Source organism: Pseudogymnoascus destructans (genome assembly GCF_001641265.1).
Source record: "Pseudogymnoascus destructans isolate 20631-21 unplaced genomic scaffold scaffold_7, whole genome shotgun sequence".
NCBI lineage: Eukaryota > Fungi > Ascomycota > Leotiomycetes > Thelebolales > Thelebolaceae > Pseudogymnoascus > Pseudogymnoascus destructans.
The window spans coordinates 724,094-741,760 of NW_020167526.1; the positions used below are offsets into that span (position 1 = coordinate 724,094).

Sequence of the window (17,667 nt, forward strand, 5' to 3'; positions counted from 1 at the left end):
ATCCTTCGTAGTAGACCTATAGGATAGCATCTGTTTAGCCTCCGACTCGCACTCTCATATGCTATTACTGTGAGCTGGGTGCCCTGTGTCCTTACATTATACAAAAAAGATCACGCCTGCCGGGGACGGCCGTACTTCAATAATATCCCACACCGGAACGACTCAGGAGAACTACCATCACGACATCGACCGCGACTCGGTGACGTTTCGGAGGAGAGACCTGACGACTTCAAATAGCCGTGATTCCAGAGATCTCACGGACAGCCAGTGGATCAGGGTTTGATTCTTCAGAACAAGCTGGTAAAGGCATCAGTGAGCAAGAGAGGTGAGCATCTGCTCACCTCTCTAGCTTTAATAGAAGCGTCCCTGTAGAGGGAGGTCTATTAACTGTGTTATTTTATCACTGTTGCGGCCAAAGTCAATCATTTTAGACTGCGTTGGAGCGTATATGATTTTACCCATATTTGGCATACCCGCAATGCTGCAACGCTGGCGGCGAATCAAGTGATACCCTCACACACGTAAAGTCTAATATATTGCAGATGGATCCAATATAACCCAAGGGCAGTTAAATAAAATTTGTGGCTCTAGATAACACATAATGGGGCCCAGTAATGCATTTAAATCAAATACTATTCTCACAACGAAGCCTAATATCCTATAGCAGTATACAATTACACACATTTGCTTCCTATATCACCTCCTTAAACCTCGAATCGCGCGCCGGGCTCAACGGCCTCGAACTCTTGAAAATCGGCATCGCCACATCCGCATCATTGAACTGATCCCTCGCCTCCTCCGACTCATATCCCTCCTCCTCCCTCGGCGCCGCCGTTTCCTTCACCGGGTTAGACACCAAACTACCACCTGCAGCCGACCCCTCTTGTTCCTGGGTGTACTTGGACCTATCCGTGCTCGTCAAGAACTCCGATACAGGAACCTCATTCTCATCGCCACCACCCATCGTCTTGGTAGCCACCTGCGTCGGCGTCCCGTCAGGCTGCTGAACAAGAGAAGCTCCCCCAACAAACAGGCCTCCAGCACCGTTCTGTTTCTCCAGCTCCTCCTTCTGACCCTTGCTCGTCCGGCGGAACGCCGTCTTCAGCCACGACTTGACTCCCTGCTGTGAGGTCGCCAACGTCTCCGACGGCCGCGTGCTCTTCTGGAGGCGCGTAAACGGCTGTGAACTCTTGCCTTTGTCGGTGTACTCGGAGACGAGGATCTCGGGGACATCCTCCTCTTCGATAGGCTCGGGAGTTTGGACGGCTAGAGTGGGCGGGGCAGGCTTGACGGGCTCGACAGGCGTAACTGGCTCTGCGACTCGAACGTGCTGGTTAGGTGGTGTGATTGGAGCTTGCTGGACAGGCTGAACTGCTGGTGCGGGCTCGAATGCAGGAGTTGGCTCAGCGCGCTCGACAGAGGGTTCGTATTCAGCGGTGGCGACTCGGTCATTGTCAGAGGCACCTCCACCACCAACTGCCCCGCTCATGGCCATCGGCTCTGGCACGTATGATTCCCTGCTTTGGGTGCTCTTGCTCTTGCTGCTCTGCTTCGACCAGCGCTTGCTCTGCCGCTTGAAGAATTTTTTGTGGCTCTTCTTTTCCTTCTTCTCCTGCTTGTCATGTTCTTACACTAGTTAGCAAAGTTCTTAGCACAGGGTGGGATCCTCGACTTACCTTTCAACTGCTTGTCAATTTCCTTGAGCTCCTGCTCACGCTCCCTTTCCATATCAATCTGACGCTTTGCCTCTTCCTCGTCCAGCTTTATCTCAGTTCGGCGTGCTTGCTGGGCATCAGACTCAGTATTAATCTGGTGCAACACGGGCTGGACGTTCCTGAATGCTAATGCGTCGACGGAACTACGATCAACAAGGGCTCCGTGTCCAATAGATACCTTATCCCCTCGTTGCTGAGGGACCTGTTGCTGTTGCATGCGCTGCTGGGCAATTGCCATGGGCAATGTCTCCTGGCCCATCATAGACGGGGTAGGTCGCCCTGTTTGAGCATAGACGCGCTCGTCGATGCCTTGAAGACTTCTTTGAACGTTGCGTTGAGCCGCGGCAAGTAGCATATCGCGATCCCTTTGCCTCGTTTTGGCGTCAATTTGTGAGAGGTTGGATGAGTATAGCGGTTCTGCTGTTTGAAACCGGACGTCCCGTCTCCGGCCTAGGCTCGCTTCCACTGTTGTATCGCTCGAAGCGCGACGACGGAAGCGCCCTTTGGAAAGCCTCTGGGATGGCTGGGGGCTGCCGTAATAGTCGAGATACTCCCGGTTCTTGTAATTCTCATCGTGAAGCTTCGCCAAGCGCTCTTGAGCAAGCCGTTGTGCAGCTTCTTGAAGGTTGCCATATTTCATGGGCGTCGGCTCGTCACTCATCAAAGAAGTAGACCGTCCTCTCCCATGCGCCGCAGTCGCGGCAAATCCGGCCTCTCCGGTTTCCTTCTCGCGCTTCTCTATAATCTTATACATCTGCTGGGCCATCGCGATCGCCGAGGCGTGCATGCTATCCTCCTTCTGTTTCTGGTCGGCTTCCGAGGGTTGGGACGGGTGTGAGGTGTACCTTTCCTTCCCCATGTTAGTTACTGGGGTCGCTCCGCCCTGTGGAATCTCAGATCTCCGTCTTCTAGATGCGGTGTCCGCGTGCGTTGCTGCGCGCAAAGCATTGGCGCGCGCATTCATCTCGTCGGGGTATTTTGGTCCCAGTGGAGGGGTAGAGTCCGCCCGTGGCCTGGGGCTTGCCATTGCTTCGGTAGCAGCCATCAAGGAGCGATGTCTGTTCAACTGCGAGGCCCTATTCGAGGCCGGTGGGGCTTGTATGCTCCTTCTATCGTTCTGCATCGCCACGTTGGCAGCTGAATTGCCAAGTCCGGCAGAGTCCGGGCTGCGTGGTACGGCTTTTTGATCAGCTACCTTCAGATCCGACTTCGCCGCGAAAACTGCAGCTCGGGCTCCACTGGCGCTCTGCTGAGGCTGCCATGGCGGGTTTGACTTGCGCGTCCAGCCTATAGTGGCAGCGGTTGAAGCTGATGTCGTCGGGCCGGGCTTCCATATCTCGACCGGCTTCTGCTTGGCCCATCCAAGACTCGCGGCTGCGCCGGCGTGCGCATCTTTGCTGGAGGGAAGGCCGATGGAGGGATAGCTGGGGAGATCTTGAGGCCGGGCGTACTTTAGGGAGGCGGCCGCGCCTGGAAAAGTTAGTATGGACCGTGAACTGCTGGGATGACCTACCTGCTGAGGATAGCTTGTTGTTGCTATCTAGATAGCGAGATCCGTTGGTGAGTGTGGTGGAGCCCATTATCCCAGAGCACACGGCGGTTTTATCGTGGGACGGTGAATGAGGGAAAAGTTGGAAATGGAGAAAGTGACATGATGCGAGTGATAAATGGCTGGGCTAGACTCTAGACTGGGAAAATAGCTGGTTTCCCAACTTGGTCAATGATGATCGCCATGATTAATGACATGACCGCATCAGCCTCACCCGATCGGGAAAGGTTTCATGTGGTAACCAAGTCGGACCATCCAGCGGGATCGTGATGTCATCATGCATCGATGACAAGAACTTTTAGATGTGTTACGGATTTGATCGGCCACGAAGTTTGCGATCGCGAAGTCTACAGGCACCGAGGATGGGATTTGGACGATATGCAGAGGTTATAATATTGCTATTTGGTGCATCTCGAGGAATATGATAATAAAATACATGTTGTAACGTATTTCACAGGCGAAGCGATCACTGAACTTCCCACCTAAAATTGAGAAATTTACAAGATAATACTCAACAACAACTTCATAATATATTCTAAAAATGTGTGTATCCTTATATATACACGTAGATTCCTTTATTTTAAGCTTTAAAGCAGTTAGACAGTAGATATTGAAATATAAAGACCTAGTCTAAATTTCATTGCCTAAACTTAATATCTTAAGAACTACTTAATAGATTATTCCTAAATGATTAGGTACAAATTCAATAAATAGGAAAGGCTAGAAATACATTTTTAATATATATTATGAAGTTGTTGTTAAGTTATTATCTTGTAAATTTCTCACTTTTAGGTGGGAAGTTCAGTGATGGCTTCGCCCAGGTGATCGCTTCGCCTGTGAAATACATTACTGCAATTTCTAGACCCTTGGAAAAAATGCGCAATGTGTGAGTGTTTACTACAAGGTCACTCCTACGTAATCCCTATCAATAGACACTAGGTGCCCAGTGAGTGAGACACAGTATGATTGGTGTTTCTACGCAGTGATGATAGTTGACGCCGAATTACCCCTTTTTCTGTTAAAGGAAGGACCGAGATATTGCGACCGCGCGCAAATCGTGGACCTGAAACCTAATGCGCTGGAGTTCTGAGGCAATTGGCTCACGCCAAGCACCAATTGGGGAGCCCGACGATAACACTGGGAAAAGCTGCCATTTTAGGGCCAAAATACCACCGTATCCCATGGTGCCTGTCCTCTTTTCCCCAACATTTCCTTTTCTGTGATTTAGTCACGTCGCAAACTGGGCATTCCTCGCCAACCCAGACTCGCCGTGAAGTCTCCAAATCCACTGTCATGGAAGCCGAGGATTTCCCGCACTTGTCTCAGATCCTCCCACTGCTATCTTCGCCAACGCCCATCCCATCTCTGCGTCCCCAGCTGTGTCTGCCGCGCCGAGACCAAGGGAAGCATCGAGACATCCTTCGCACAGGAATGTGTACGCGAGGAAGGCGTCGCTGACTGACCTGTCGCATCAGTTCTCCAGGTGTCTCATTGATAGAGGTGTCCATTTTTCAGTGCATATAGTTCTCTTGTATTTATAAAGGGTAACGTTATAGAGGTGATGTTTTTGAGAGATGATGGATCTTGTAGAGATGCCCGTGGTTGATATGGACCATGTAGTCACATGACTAGTATAAATGACTTAGCTATGCTGCATAAACCTCGTGTTGAACTAGCAAAAGTGAATCAATCCACTTCTGCTGTAGTTCTTATAGTCGGCTATATTATAACACCTCGTCTCGATAGTAAACACGCTATGACTAAAGCGGATTACACTGTTTAAACTGTCAAAGTTCCCATTTTATCACGTTGATCACACATTGAATCGGATTTCTTTCGCGGATACACAGTAAACGCAAAATCCGAGTCTGTTACTTCTACTGGAGTCAGCTATACTGATGATGAAGTCGACATCCCCGTGCCTACCAGAGATACTCTCATGGCCCCCCTCTCCTCCTACCTCTCCCCCACTCGCACCGCCCCCGCTAATGTAGTAGAGGTAAAATGAGGACACCGGACGGGAAGCGTCTCACCCCCTGGAAAACTGGACTTCTCGGGCTTACTGCGATATAATAAACAATCGACCAGTAAACACACATTCATTCGTACAATTTTACATCTTTCGTATGATACATCCTTTCTACAGTAGTCTATCTAATCTTCCATCTCTCATTCTCTACTCCTCGCCGCCGTTATCACGTGGTGCTCAACATCCGTCCCACGCTACCTACTCGCGAACATCGCACGCATACGGTATGTAACGAATAGCGGAGCAGGGAATGAGGCCTACAGCCGTACAATTCTCGACCTGATATTGGTTACGGCAATGTACGAAGAAAGCAAGCGGGCGGACCCTGATCGGAACATACATCCAGCGCCTGTGCCGCATGTACATCTCTCAGTTGGGCGCTAGGGTACAAATCACCGGAGCAATCAACCAACTGATATATCACGAATGGCTTCAATAGTAAATATATTGTCTGGAGAGCAACGTATTGAGCCAGCGCCAGGATGTTGCACTCGGTGAGTAAACTAAGCCTAAATAGTTCTATATGTGAGACATCTATATGAGAATATCGAATACGTGACATGAACAGCTTCAGTCCCAACTGAGAACATCCACCAGAGGACCCAGCAAGGCTGGAGTTGTTGCACGAGGTGCCATTAAGCGCCGAAGTTATTCACAAAGGGGAGCAGAGGCTGCTGACCGGCTACGCCGATTATACGTTGTTTTACAACAGTTTCACCTCCGACGCTCTCGCAATGAACTTGGTTGTCGTGGAGGCGAAGCGTAGGGGCGGCACCGACTTTGCCCTCCCACAGCTCATTGCGTACCTCGGGATCGTACATAGCCTGCCAGGAGAAGAAAAAGGAGAATTCGACTGTGTACGGAATCATATCGGACGGGAACGTGTTCCGATTCTGTAGAGTGGCGAACGATGGAAAATACGGCCAGAGTGGCCTGCTTGAGTGGAGCCGGATTACGGAGAGGGGGAAGATATATTCCATCATCCGTTCCATCATCCGGACGGCAGCATTATCCTAACCATCAACAACGCCGATTAGAGACCCGAGCCGCCGGAGGCTGGTACTGTCTGCCTTTCGTAGTGCGTCTGTGAGCGACTCTGCTGAGTTAGATTTTGGTATTAAAGAGGCGAAGTTTTGGGAGGTTAATGAAGAAGAGCTGGACGAATACGAAATCATCGGTAGCAAGAGGAAGAGGCTTTGAAAAGGAGGTTTGTTGCTGTTTCGCTTCGTTTGTAGGTCGGTAGTATTCATGAAATGATGGGACAAACAAACGGGGGGGAAGCATAATAGTAAAATAAGTCCTTTAATTATTTTGTGACATTTTGTGACTGAAATAGGCACACAAATTCGTGGTTTGTGCTTCTTTCTTCCGCGATCGATCAACACCACAACTCGGAGCTCGTTGTTGCCCCTCGCGCCCCCTTTATCAAGAGATTTATTAACCTATCAACAGATCAATACTTGTGGAATTCTCACTCCGTGCCCGGGATAAGGGGCAGCGATGCCAAGCGCCAACCCGGGGCCAAGCCCAGTATCACCCAACTCAGAAGATAAAACTGGGCACCACTGCTCTGAGACTAGCTCGGAAGCAGAGTTTTTCTGCTATATAAAAGTAGTTACAGTGGCTAGATGAATAAAAACATGCTTTCACAGATCACTGTTCTGAACCTGGTTGAGAATTTGTAATTATCATATTATTCTATTATCACGGACCGCTACCAACACCTACAAGTTCTACAGGTTATGAGCCCCGGAACGCAAAAGCGTTCTATAACCAGAGGAAGGTTCTATTTTTGAGCCAGGTGATACTCCGCGACCAGGAATTAGAAACCCTGACCGAAACCGCCGACGCCAGCAGCATAACTGGCCGTCATGTCGACGGAACGCTTTCTTGGCTAACTTGAAGAGCCAGGAAAAGCTCAAAGGCAGTGCCAACTACCTCATGGAAGCCCAAGCCGGCGTACTTGAATCTCTCGGCATCGAAAAGGGGGTGAAGCCGATTACCTTCCTCCCGAATGAAAAACTTGGCATTGGCAGTAAAGAATCAGAGTATAACATCTGGTTTACTGGTAACGCCCATGCTTACTCGATCATTGAAGCTACATGTGGATCGGAAACAGTCGAGACTATCCGACTGACTGTTGACGCTGCTGAAGCCTGGAAGCTCCTTCAAAATCGATATGAAGGAAAAGGCAACTTCGTTCTTACAAAAGGTTTCGACGATTGGCACTATCACTCGATCCAGAGGATATTGCCACCTTTAATATACGCTTCAAGAACATCAACTCGCAATTATCAGGAGCCGGAGTTGATGTCCCCCCAGTGATGTCAATGTTGCATTATCTGAACATCGTACAAGCCACGTTCCCGAATTGGGCAGATAAATACAGGGGCAAAATGAGAAAATATCAGCCTGGAAGTATGCCTACAATTGAAAAACTTGACGATCTGATGGATCGTCTGCTCGAAGAAAGCCGCGATCACACTGTCACAAACAACAGAGCCGTCGCTCTATATGGGAATCAACCACTGAAAAGGGGTCGGCATACCGGACGACCTAGTGGACGTGGAGGCGGAAGAGGAGGGCCTTACAAGCCTCAGCCTCAAGACCGCGAGATTCCTGCGATTACTGTGGTCGAGATAGGCACTCAGAGGCCAAATGCTGGAAGAAGAACCCAGACTTGAAACCGCCATATATCAAAGCTATTGAGGCTGCTCGGTGTTACGATGGTCATAGAGGTCATGATGCCAGTCCAAAAAAAGTAATCTAGATTGAATCTAAAGAGAGAAGAAGAAGAAGAAGGAAGGAAGGTGAGGCTATTCCTCATAACATACAGTTGTCTGCTTAGCGGTTGTAACCTTTGTGGCTAAGGCTACACCCGTAATCCCCATAACAACCGTAACAACCGTAACAACCGTAACAACTGTAACAACCGTAACAACCATAACAACTGTAACAACCGTAACAACCATAACAAGCTGTGACAAGCTGTGAGCTGTAATCGTTAACACTACCCCCCCCCTAGTAAGATTGATCTCCTGATCAAGAGTAAGATCATTGTGGCTTCTGCGGGTATTTTCGTTGGAAAGCTTGTGTGAGTTCAGGTGCATTGTTGAAGTTTGTAGCAGGAAGTGTTGTCTAGTGGGTGGTTCTTCCATGCTGCCATATAGAACAGCTTCTTCCGTAGGAGTTTAGAATCTAGGATTTCTTTAACTTCCCATTCAAGTTCATCTTCTATAATGATTGGCAGGGGTGGTTCATGGTGCTGGCCTTGTAAAGCATCATCTGAGTCAAGTCGTAAGAGGTTGCTATGAAACACAGGGTGTATCTTCATGCTTGGTGGTTGCTGGAGTCAGTATGCAACATTCCCAATTCGCTCAAGGATTTGAAATGGACCAACTTGCTTATGGTCAAGTTTCTTTGAGGGTCGTTGGGTTTTAATATTCTGAGTAGAAAGCCAGACTCGGTCTCCTATCTTATATCTTTGTGCTGGCTTCCTGTTTTGATTTGCAAAGTGCTCCATTCGGGTTTGTGAGAGGGCGATCTGGTCTTGTAGGAATTCCCAAATATCTTTCATGTTTTGAGCTATGTCCTTATGTTCTTGAAGGGCAGTTTTGAACGTGCTATCCTCTATATCAAAGCTCATTCTTGGCTGGAAACCCTTGTTTGCAAAAAATGGGCTAACTTTTGTTGAGTCTGATGGAAGGGCATTTGCTGCGAATTCAGCCATGCAAAGATATTCAACCCAGTTGTCTTGGAGATAGTTGACATGAGCCCATAAATATCGCTCGAGTTCTGCATTAAACCTCTCAGTTTGCCCGTCCGTTTCTGGGTGGAAGGCTGTAGACAATTTGATTGTAACTTTCCAAACTTTGCAGAGGATTTTCCACACTACAGCTACAAACTGGGGCCCTCTGTCTGAGATGATGGAATTTGGTAAACCATGGTGTTTTCATACATGCTGGAGTAGTAACCTCGCTGTAGCTTCTGCTGTAGTGCCTTCTTTACCTGCAAAGAATGGGATAAAATGGCGCTCTTTTGTAAGTCAGCATGCTACTACAAGGATAGAATTGTTTCCTTCACATAATGGTAATTCTGTAATAAAATCGAGTGATATGTCCTTCCATGGTTGGCTTCCAATTGGGATTGGTTGTAGGAGTCCATTGTATGCGTCCCGGGTTGGTTTTGATCTCTTGCAGGTATGGCAATTCCTCATATATTGAGTGATAGTCTTGTCCATCCGGGGCCAGTAGTACTGTCTCTTAATGATTCGAATCAGCTTCCCAATTCCAGGGTGTCCCATTGCTGGCTGGTCGTGAACCTCATGAAGGAGTTTAACTCGGACGTCTTCTGGGATCCAAACTCGATTTTGGTAGAGTAGGAGTCCATTTCTCTCTTCGCAATGTGCTAAGGCTATATTTGGGCTATCTCGCTCGTTGTTCTGTAGTCTTCAGATTGTATCCTTGCATAATTCATCCTGGAGCTGTGCAGCTTGAATCTGGTCATGGATGCTTTGATCTTGTGGTAGGATTGGTGCAAGTTGAGCATCTTGTGCCTGCCCTTGACTTTTGAGTTCTAGCTGCTGTGCGAGATCCAGATGGAGTCTCTCAAGGGGTAATAGGGTTTGAAGCTGTTGTTTTTGACGGTCATCTTCTTCATTCCCTTCTGGTCTATCTCCTGGTCTTCGAGTTAACACATCTGTTTTTCCGTTCTGCTTGCCAGGTTGATATATGATTTGGAAATTGTATCGAGAGAGGAATTCTGCCAATCGAGCTTGCCGCCTAGTAAGCTTTTTTGTGCTCATGAAATATTCAAGACTCTTGTGGTCTGACAAAACTTGTATTGGCATTGCTGTGCCCTCAACTTCTGGTCTCCATGCTTCAAAGCATCTAATGATGGCCAGTAGCTCCTTGTCATAGATCTCGTAATTGCACTCAGCAGGTGTCATTTTCTTTGAGAAGAAGCCAATGGGGTGTAGTACTCCTTGGTTGTCCTTCTGTGATAGAAATCCTGAGGATATATAGTCTGAGGCGTCTGCTTCTACATACGCTGTTTTGTCCCGGTCGAAGTGTTGTAGCACAGGTGCTTCTGTACCAGTCTTTTTAATCAGCTCAAAGGCTGCCTGGCAGGCTTGGTTCCATTCGAATATTTGACCTTTCCTTGTGAGATTTACCAGTGGCTTCTATAGTAGAGTAGCTTCTTATAAACTGCCGGTAGAACACGCAGAACCCAATGAAGGCTTGTGTATCTTGGAGCGACCTTGATGCTTTCCATTCAAGTATAGTTTGGACTTTTGCGGGGTCCATTCTCATGCCATAGATTCCAATGATAAGCCCTAGGAATTTTGTTTCTTGGACATAGAATTCACATTTTGCAATGTCTGCTTGTAGTCCAGCTTCGCGGAGCTTCTGTAAAACCATTTGCACGTGCTGGGTATGCTCAGATCGATTTGCACTATAGATGAGGAGATCATCCATATATGCTGTAACAAATTTGTTTATGTATTCCATAAGGGTTTCGTTCATATATCGCTGGAATGTTGCAGGGCCATTTGTAAGGCCAAAAGGGAGGACCTTGTACTTGTATGATCCAAATCTCGTCTTAAAGGTAGAGATCTTCATCCTCTTTTGTTTGCATACGGATCCGATTAAATGCATGACGAATGTCAATCTTTGTAAGATATTTGGCACCTGTGATCTGAGCCAATGTTTCATCGATGAGGGGTAGTGGGTATGAGTCTTTTCTTGTGATGGCATTTAGCTTGCGGTAATCAACACAGAATCGAAGTCCGCCACCTGGTTTGTGGACGAAAAGGACAGGAGAGGCAAAGGGAGCTTTGCTAGCTTCAATAAATCCTTTTGACAAGTTGTCGTCAATATATTTCTTCACAAGATCAAGTTCCTCCTTTGACATGTTGTAAAGGGGCGCATGTCCTAATTTTGAATCTTGTTCTAAGACGATGTGGTGGTCTGCATATCGGTGAGGGGGGAGTTCATCTGCAGCCTGCTTTGAGAACACATCGAGATATTCATGGAACTCCTTTGGGATGATCAGTTTTGGGTCGATTTCCTTCACTTTCTTCTTTGCCTGTTCAGCGAGTATATCTTTAAATGATACTGCAAAACCCTCAGCTCCCTTCTGCTTCCGAAGCATATTAAATGGTGCGGCTCCAATCATTGTGACAGTGACAAGAGTGGTGATGAATAGAGGGCATAGACTTTCAACATGGTCTTGGACCTGTAGGCGAGGGTATATAGCATGAGTGATGGGAGGTGCTGCTGTTCCATCAAAGCCTTGAATAGGGCGTGGCTTTAAAAGCTCTACTGGTGATATGCCTTCTATCTCACAAATTCGTTCTGCGTCAACAGCATTCACAAAGTTTCCTCCAGTAGCTCCAGTATCGATAAGGGCTTGTGCTTTGATTTTTGATTTTCCTATCATACAACTAACTATGAATGGAGTATCTGGATCTAATCCAAAGCTTGAGGAAGAAGTTGCAATTCTGGCTGTCATGACACCTTCAGGGACGTCTTGTCTGAAGGTTATTCTTTTCCCGAAAGTGGAGCATCATAAGTGCTAACTTCGTGGACTTGAGCATTCTTAGTAGGACATTCATAAGCTCAGTGTCCAGTTTGCTGGCAATGGAAGCAGCGGCCTTCCTGCATTAGCTTCTCAGTTGCAGGGTTCTGATGTGGTGCACGATATAGTCTTGGTGGTCTAAAGCTAGCAGGTGGGTTTGTAGTAGGCTGCTTAGCCTTACTGTGAAAGTCTTGTGGCTTAAAGGCTTGCTGAATAACTCGAGGGACAGTGCGAGCGTCTTGGATTTGAAGTTGCTGGATATTCTGATCAATCAGTAAGCACTTTTGTGCAAAGGCATGAAGAGAGCTTGGATTTATCTCTGCTATTAAAGCAGTCTGCATCTCGTGCAGAGGTCATCGATGAGGGTCTCTTCTGAGTAATCCAGTTCAACAGTGAGTCTCTGAAACTCTGCCTATCATTGAAGACTCTGTCTAGGACTTCAAACATTTCCTCTACAGTTTGAAACTTGTTCTGAGTAGATCGAAGGCATGGATTGATGTGAGAGGAGGCTTTGCCACCTAGTCTGCTTTGCACATAACCCATCTGAAGGGCTGGAGTAGGAAAATGGTCAAGGTTCGCCTCAAGCTTCATCTTTATCTTAATGCTCCAATCGTCATAAGCTGGCTCTATTCCGTCTGTGAGAGTAGGAGGGTCCGGGATCTTGGTGGATTTCTGGTGTGATTCTCTATTGCGAGTAGTGCTGCTTTTTGACTTCTCATTTTCAAGATATTTCACAACAGCAGCTTGTCCTGCCATTGTCTGCTCATGAGCTTGGATAACCTCTTGTAGCTGGCTGATATTGTCATCATATGTAGCCTTCTCCTCTCGACTCTTCTGGAGGGTAGTATTGTAGAGCTGGGTGACATGATCATAATCCTCCATCATCTGCTTTTGGATTTGAAGTGCAGCCTCTCTCTGGGCTTGGCTCCAGGTGCTCACAACTGAGAGGTCTTTAAGCTCCCAAATGCGAAGGGTAACTTGGTGTTCTGGATCCTCGAGTAGTGTTTCCCTTCTATTGTAGGTGTGGCTTTCTAAGCAGTCCTCATTGCTTGTAATAGATTGGGTTTCTTGTCCTTGATCTTGACTCCTGTCACGGATGACATGTCCTTGTGCATCACATGCCATTTTAGCAGGCTTCACTTTTTGTCCTTGGAATTGTCGAGGTCAGGATCTTCTTCTGACTTTGTCAGTATCAGGAACTAGACACGTATGTGGTGAAGGCCCTATTATGCAGTTGTCGGCCGTACGAGCCACTCAAGAGGAGTGCACTTCCGTCACAGTTATATCCTTGTTGAGGGAGCGTCACGGAAAGGTCTAATTCTGCTGATATAATGTTCTGGGTTCTGATGCTTGAGTGTGGTATTGAGTTGACTTGTGGTTTCTGGATTTGATGTTCTAGTGTTCTGGTTCTGGTTCTGGTTCAATGTGTAGTTCTGGAATTGATTCTGGCTGTATTTGTGTCTGGGTTTTCTGGTTCTGTATCTAGATCCAGTTCTTTGCTAAAGAGCAGTGTCTTGGTCTGAGTTTTGATTTCTGGTTCTGGAGGTTCTGTTGCTTGAAGGTTTGTGTTCTATAGCAGCACTTCGATACTACAATGGAGGACGACCAAGCTCCTACAACTACTGCTGATTGCTCCAAGGTTTGTGCTTGTTTCTGGTTTCTTGCTCAGGATGAGCTAATGAAGAAATGAGATTCAATCTTATGTTACAATGGTCATAGAGGTTATGATGCCAGTCCAGAAAAAGTAATATGGATTGAATCTAAAGAGAGAAGAAGAAGAAGAAGAAGGAAGGTGAGGCTATTCCTCATAACATACAGTTGTCTGCTTAGCGGTTGTAACCTTGGTGGCTAAGGCTACAACCGTAACAACCGTAACAACCGTAACAACCGTAACAACCATAACAACCGTAACAACCGTAACAACCGTAACAACCGTAACAACCGTAACAACCGTAACAACCGTAACAACCGTAACAACCATAACAACCGTAACAACCGTAACAACCGTAACAACTGTAACAACCGTAACAAGCTGTGACAAGCTGTGAGCTGTAATCGTAACAGGTAGAGGACGAAGAAACGCAATGCCTCATCCAGCAGAAGTTTCCGCATATGCACCGGAAGTACACCGATGTCTTTTCGAAGTTGGAATCGGATCGAATCCCCCCACACTGCATATACCACCACAAGATACAGCTCGAAGCCCCTTTACCAAATGCTTTCTCCCCGTTATATCAACAGGGCACCGAAGAGCTTAAGGCTACCAAGCAATATCTGTTAGAGAACCTAGAGAAAGGCTTCATCGTCAACAGCAACAGCCCCTTTGCGTCCCCTATTCTATTCGTAAAGAAAGCGGATGGCAAATTAAGATTTTGCATCGATTACCGGAAGTTAAATGGTCTCACCCGAAATGATCCCTACCCTATCCCGCGTATTGATGAACTACTAGGACGGGTGTCGAAAGCAAAAATCTTCACGAAGCTAGATATCAGACAAGCCTTCCATCGCATACAGATGCACCCCATCGGAAGAGTACACAACCTTTCAGACTCGCTATGGATCCTATAAGTGCAAAGTGCTGCTGTTTGGACTAACGAACGGTCCCGCAACCTATCAGCGGTATATGAATGACATCCTGATGCAATATTTAGACGACTTCTGTACCGCATACTTAGACGACATCCTAATCTATTCAGAGGACCCTACAAAACACATAGAGCACGTGCAAAATGTCCTACAGCATCTCGGAGAAGCTGGACTCCAAGCCGATTTGAATAAATGTGAGTTCAACGTCACCAGGACAAAATACTTGGGTTACGTTCTCACTACCTCCGGCATCGAAGCGGACCCTGACAAAATCGAACCCCTTCGTAACTGAATCCGACCGACCACTGTTACAGGTGTGAAGTCCTACCTGGGATTTTGTGGCTTCTATAGACAATTCATTCGCAATTTCAGCAAAATAGCAAAGCCCCTCACGACTATCACCAGTCCCTCGGAGCCGTTCCGATGGACAGATGAATGTGAGGCTGCTTTTGAGGAATTGCGCCGGCAACTCCTGGCAGTACAGGCACTTCACCACTTCAACCCCGAATTGCCTACGAAGCTGGAGACAGATTCCTCTGATGGAGTCATAGCTGGTGTCCTCTCCGAAGAACACTCTGACAAGCGGTGGTACCCCGTAAGCTTTTCAGTCATGTCCTATCCGGACACGAGATCAACTGGGAGATCCACGACAAGGAACTATTCGCAATAGTAAAGGCCTTCGGAAAATGGAGGCCCGAGTTGGCTTTGGTGCACCACCGAGTCGACGTTTACACTGACCACCGTTCGCTGGAATATTTCATGTCTACCAAGGTTCTCACCACGAAGCAGGTTCGGTGGATGGAACTACTCTCCAACTTTAACTTCTGCATTACGTACACTGTGGGCAAGAATAACCAGAAGGCAGATATTCTAAGCCGAAGAGACCAAGACTTGGTAACGCAGCAGAAAGTCAAGCTTGATAGTAGGGCAAGGGTATTGTTAGTTCCAAGCCGCCTGCACCCCCGAATCAGCACCGAACTTGCCGAGAGCTACAGATGCCTTTCAATTTAATAGAGGCTTTATGTGAGGACAACAGAGAGTCATTTACAGAAACACATGCGAAACACCCCCTACCTGACAGGTTCAGGTTGAACGGCCGGCTTCTTCTATACAAAGGCCGTCTATGTGTAAATCGCCACACCGAGCTATGTACGAAACTAATCCGAGAAGCGCACGACCAGGTGTCGGTGGCACATCCTAGCGGCCAGAAAACCTATCAATTGATTGCCCCTTAGTACCACTGGGTCAGGATGGAAGCGGATTGTTTGCGCTATGTGAGGAATTGTGTGACATGTCGGCTTTCTCATACCAATGTCACCAAGCAACAAGGATTCCTACACCCGCTGCCCATACCCGAATATCCTCTGCAACACCTCACCATGGACTTCCCAAGGGACAAGCACAGATACGACAGCATCTTAGTGTTTATGGACCGACTCGGAAAGAATTGTAAGCGACTGCGGACCCCAATTCGTTTCATCCTTTTGGCAGGAGTTCTGTCGAATTATCAGCGTGAAGGTTAAGCTGTCGACTGCCTATCATAAGCAGACTGATGGACAGACGGAAATCATGAACTGATACATCGATCAGAGACTGAGGTCTTTCGTATCCCATTACCAGGATAACTGGAGCAAACTCATCCCCATAATGGACCACGTGCAAATGACACTCCCCCATGCCTCCATTGGCATGACCCCCTACTGACTCAAGTACGGAACCGATCCGCGTACGAGTTGGGATTGGAACACCCCGAAAAGCACCAACCCCCGGGAGACTCTAAACCGAGATGAAGCCAAGGTGGTTGCAGACCGAATGCTTACCGCATGGGTCTACGCAAAGGAAAACATGGCAAAGGCACAAGAGGAAATGTCCAAGCACGCGAATCGACACCGAAGGGCCATCGACTGGGACGTAGGAGATAGAGTGTACCTATAGACCAAAAATTTGAAGAACTCTCGCCCTAGCCCCAAGTTGGGCCAACAATGTGTCAGACCATATACGTGTAAGGCTGACTATACGATAGAAGACACAGAGGTTTCTTGCATAAGGTTGACTTGACAGAGGAGGCAGGGGATTAAACACAAAGGCTTTCCAAGTAACACATTACAGTATTGTAAAGAATACTATATTGAGTTGAGCACGAAGCTCCTATCTAAGAAAATACTATCTACTTATATAGTGGCGTCGTGCCTCATGGGTAATCTGGATAGTTGGCGGATAGCTAGATATTCAGGAAGTTCGTGGATAGCTCAACTATCCAATATCCACTAGTTTCTGCAACTATCCATTAGCCCCGTCACATGGCAGCCTACCCCGCTTCCCACTGTGACTCACACGTCACGTTACTAGGCCCTGGCCCTGTAACCATGACATCATGTTACTGTAGCCGTAACACTAGGTCCTTCTCCAAAAGGCTTAGTCCCTTAGGTCTTGCTGATTAAGGAATCGCTTACTTAAGTAGGGTGATGCCCACTTAATTGTCGAGCAGGTTGCGCTGCTTACCATGTCTTCTAGTAGACACATAAAAATCAAAGAACGTCATCTTCTTGCAGACCATATTGAAAAGAACGGAAACCTAATGTCGCCATGTTCCAGCTGTCTTCACAACAATCGATTCTGTATTGTTGTTGCTGGTAGTCATCGTTGTAGTGAATGTACTCGTCGCAATTCCAAATGCAACGCTTGCGCCCCTTCTCCAACTGATTGGGAGAAGCTTCGAAAAGAAGAAGAGCGTCTTGAGGTAGAAGAGGAAGCGGCGGTATCTCAGGAGCGAGAGGCTCACCTCTGCGCTCAAGAAGCATATGCCCATTGCATGCATCTTCGCAAACAGCAGAAGGCTCTCAAAACCTGCGGTGTTGAGATGCTGCATCGTGGTCTGAAATCTTTGGACGAATTGGATGAAGCAGAGGAGAAGGAGTGTAGGGAGGCAGAGGTCAAAGGGACTCTCTTGCACAGCCATTCTACTGCCGTTTCCGAGGGTGCTGCCCCTGACCAGGACCTTTTCGTGGCCCTGTCTCCTGGCTTCTTTGATCGCTTGGGTGTCGACGGCGAAAAGCCTCCAGTAGCTCTGGACAGCTAAGGTTTCTGACCGTTTCCCATGAATTGTCCGTAGGTTCATAACCTTTCCATTTTATCAAAAACTCTTCTTTGCGTCCTACTAACCTTCTGTCTAGGATCGCTTCGACTTCGTATTCAACAATCTCATTCTC

General features: G+C 47.4%; 3 protein-coding genes across 3 annotated transcripts; all 3 read right to left on the minus strand.

Moving 5' to 3' along the window:
* Window positions 1-636: 636 nt before the first annotated feature.
* VC83_02949 (uncharacterized protein) lies at window positions 637-3,617 on the minus strand. The gene is made up of 3 exons (XM_024466599.1): window positions 3,229-3,617; window positions 1,677-3,185; window positions 637-1,626 (listed from the first exon to the last, which is right to left on the minus strand). The coding sequence occupies exons 1-3, from the start codon at window positions 3,293-3,295 to the stop codon at window positions 692-694; spliced, it is 2,511 nt and encodes an 836-aa protein (XP_024325500.1). The 5' UTR covers window positions 3,296-3,617; the 3' UTR covers window positions 637-691.
* A 2,311-nt stretch (window positions 3,618-5,928) lies between these two features.
* VC83_02950 (uncharacterized protein) lies at window positions 5,929-6,501 on the minus strand (the record flags this gene model as incomplete). The annotated part of the gene is made up of 1 exon (XM_024466600.1): window positions 5,929-6,501. The coding sequence occupies exon 1, from the start codon at window positions 6,286-6,288 to the stop codon at window positions 5,929-5,931; it is 360 nt and encodes a 119-aa protein (XP_024325293.1). The 5' UTR covers window positions 6,289-6,501.
* Window positions 6,502-12,139: 5,638 nt separating this feature from the next.
* On the minus strand, window positions 12,140-12,997 carry VC83_02951 (uncharacterized protein; the record flags this gene model as incomplete). The annotated part of the gene is made up of 1 exon (XM_024466601.1): window positions 12,140-12,997. The coding sequence occupies one exon, from the start codon at window positions 12,995-12,997 to the stop codon at window positions 12,140-12,142; it is 858 nt and encodes a 285-aa protein (XP_024325292.1).
* Window positions 12,998-17,667: the final 4,670 nt, after the last annotated feature.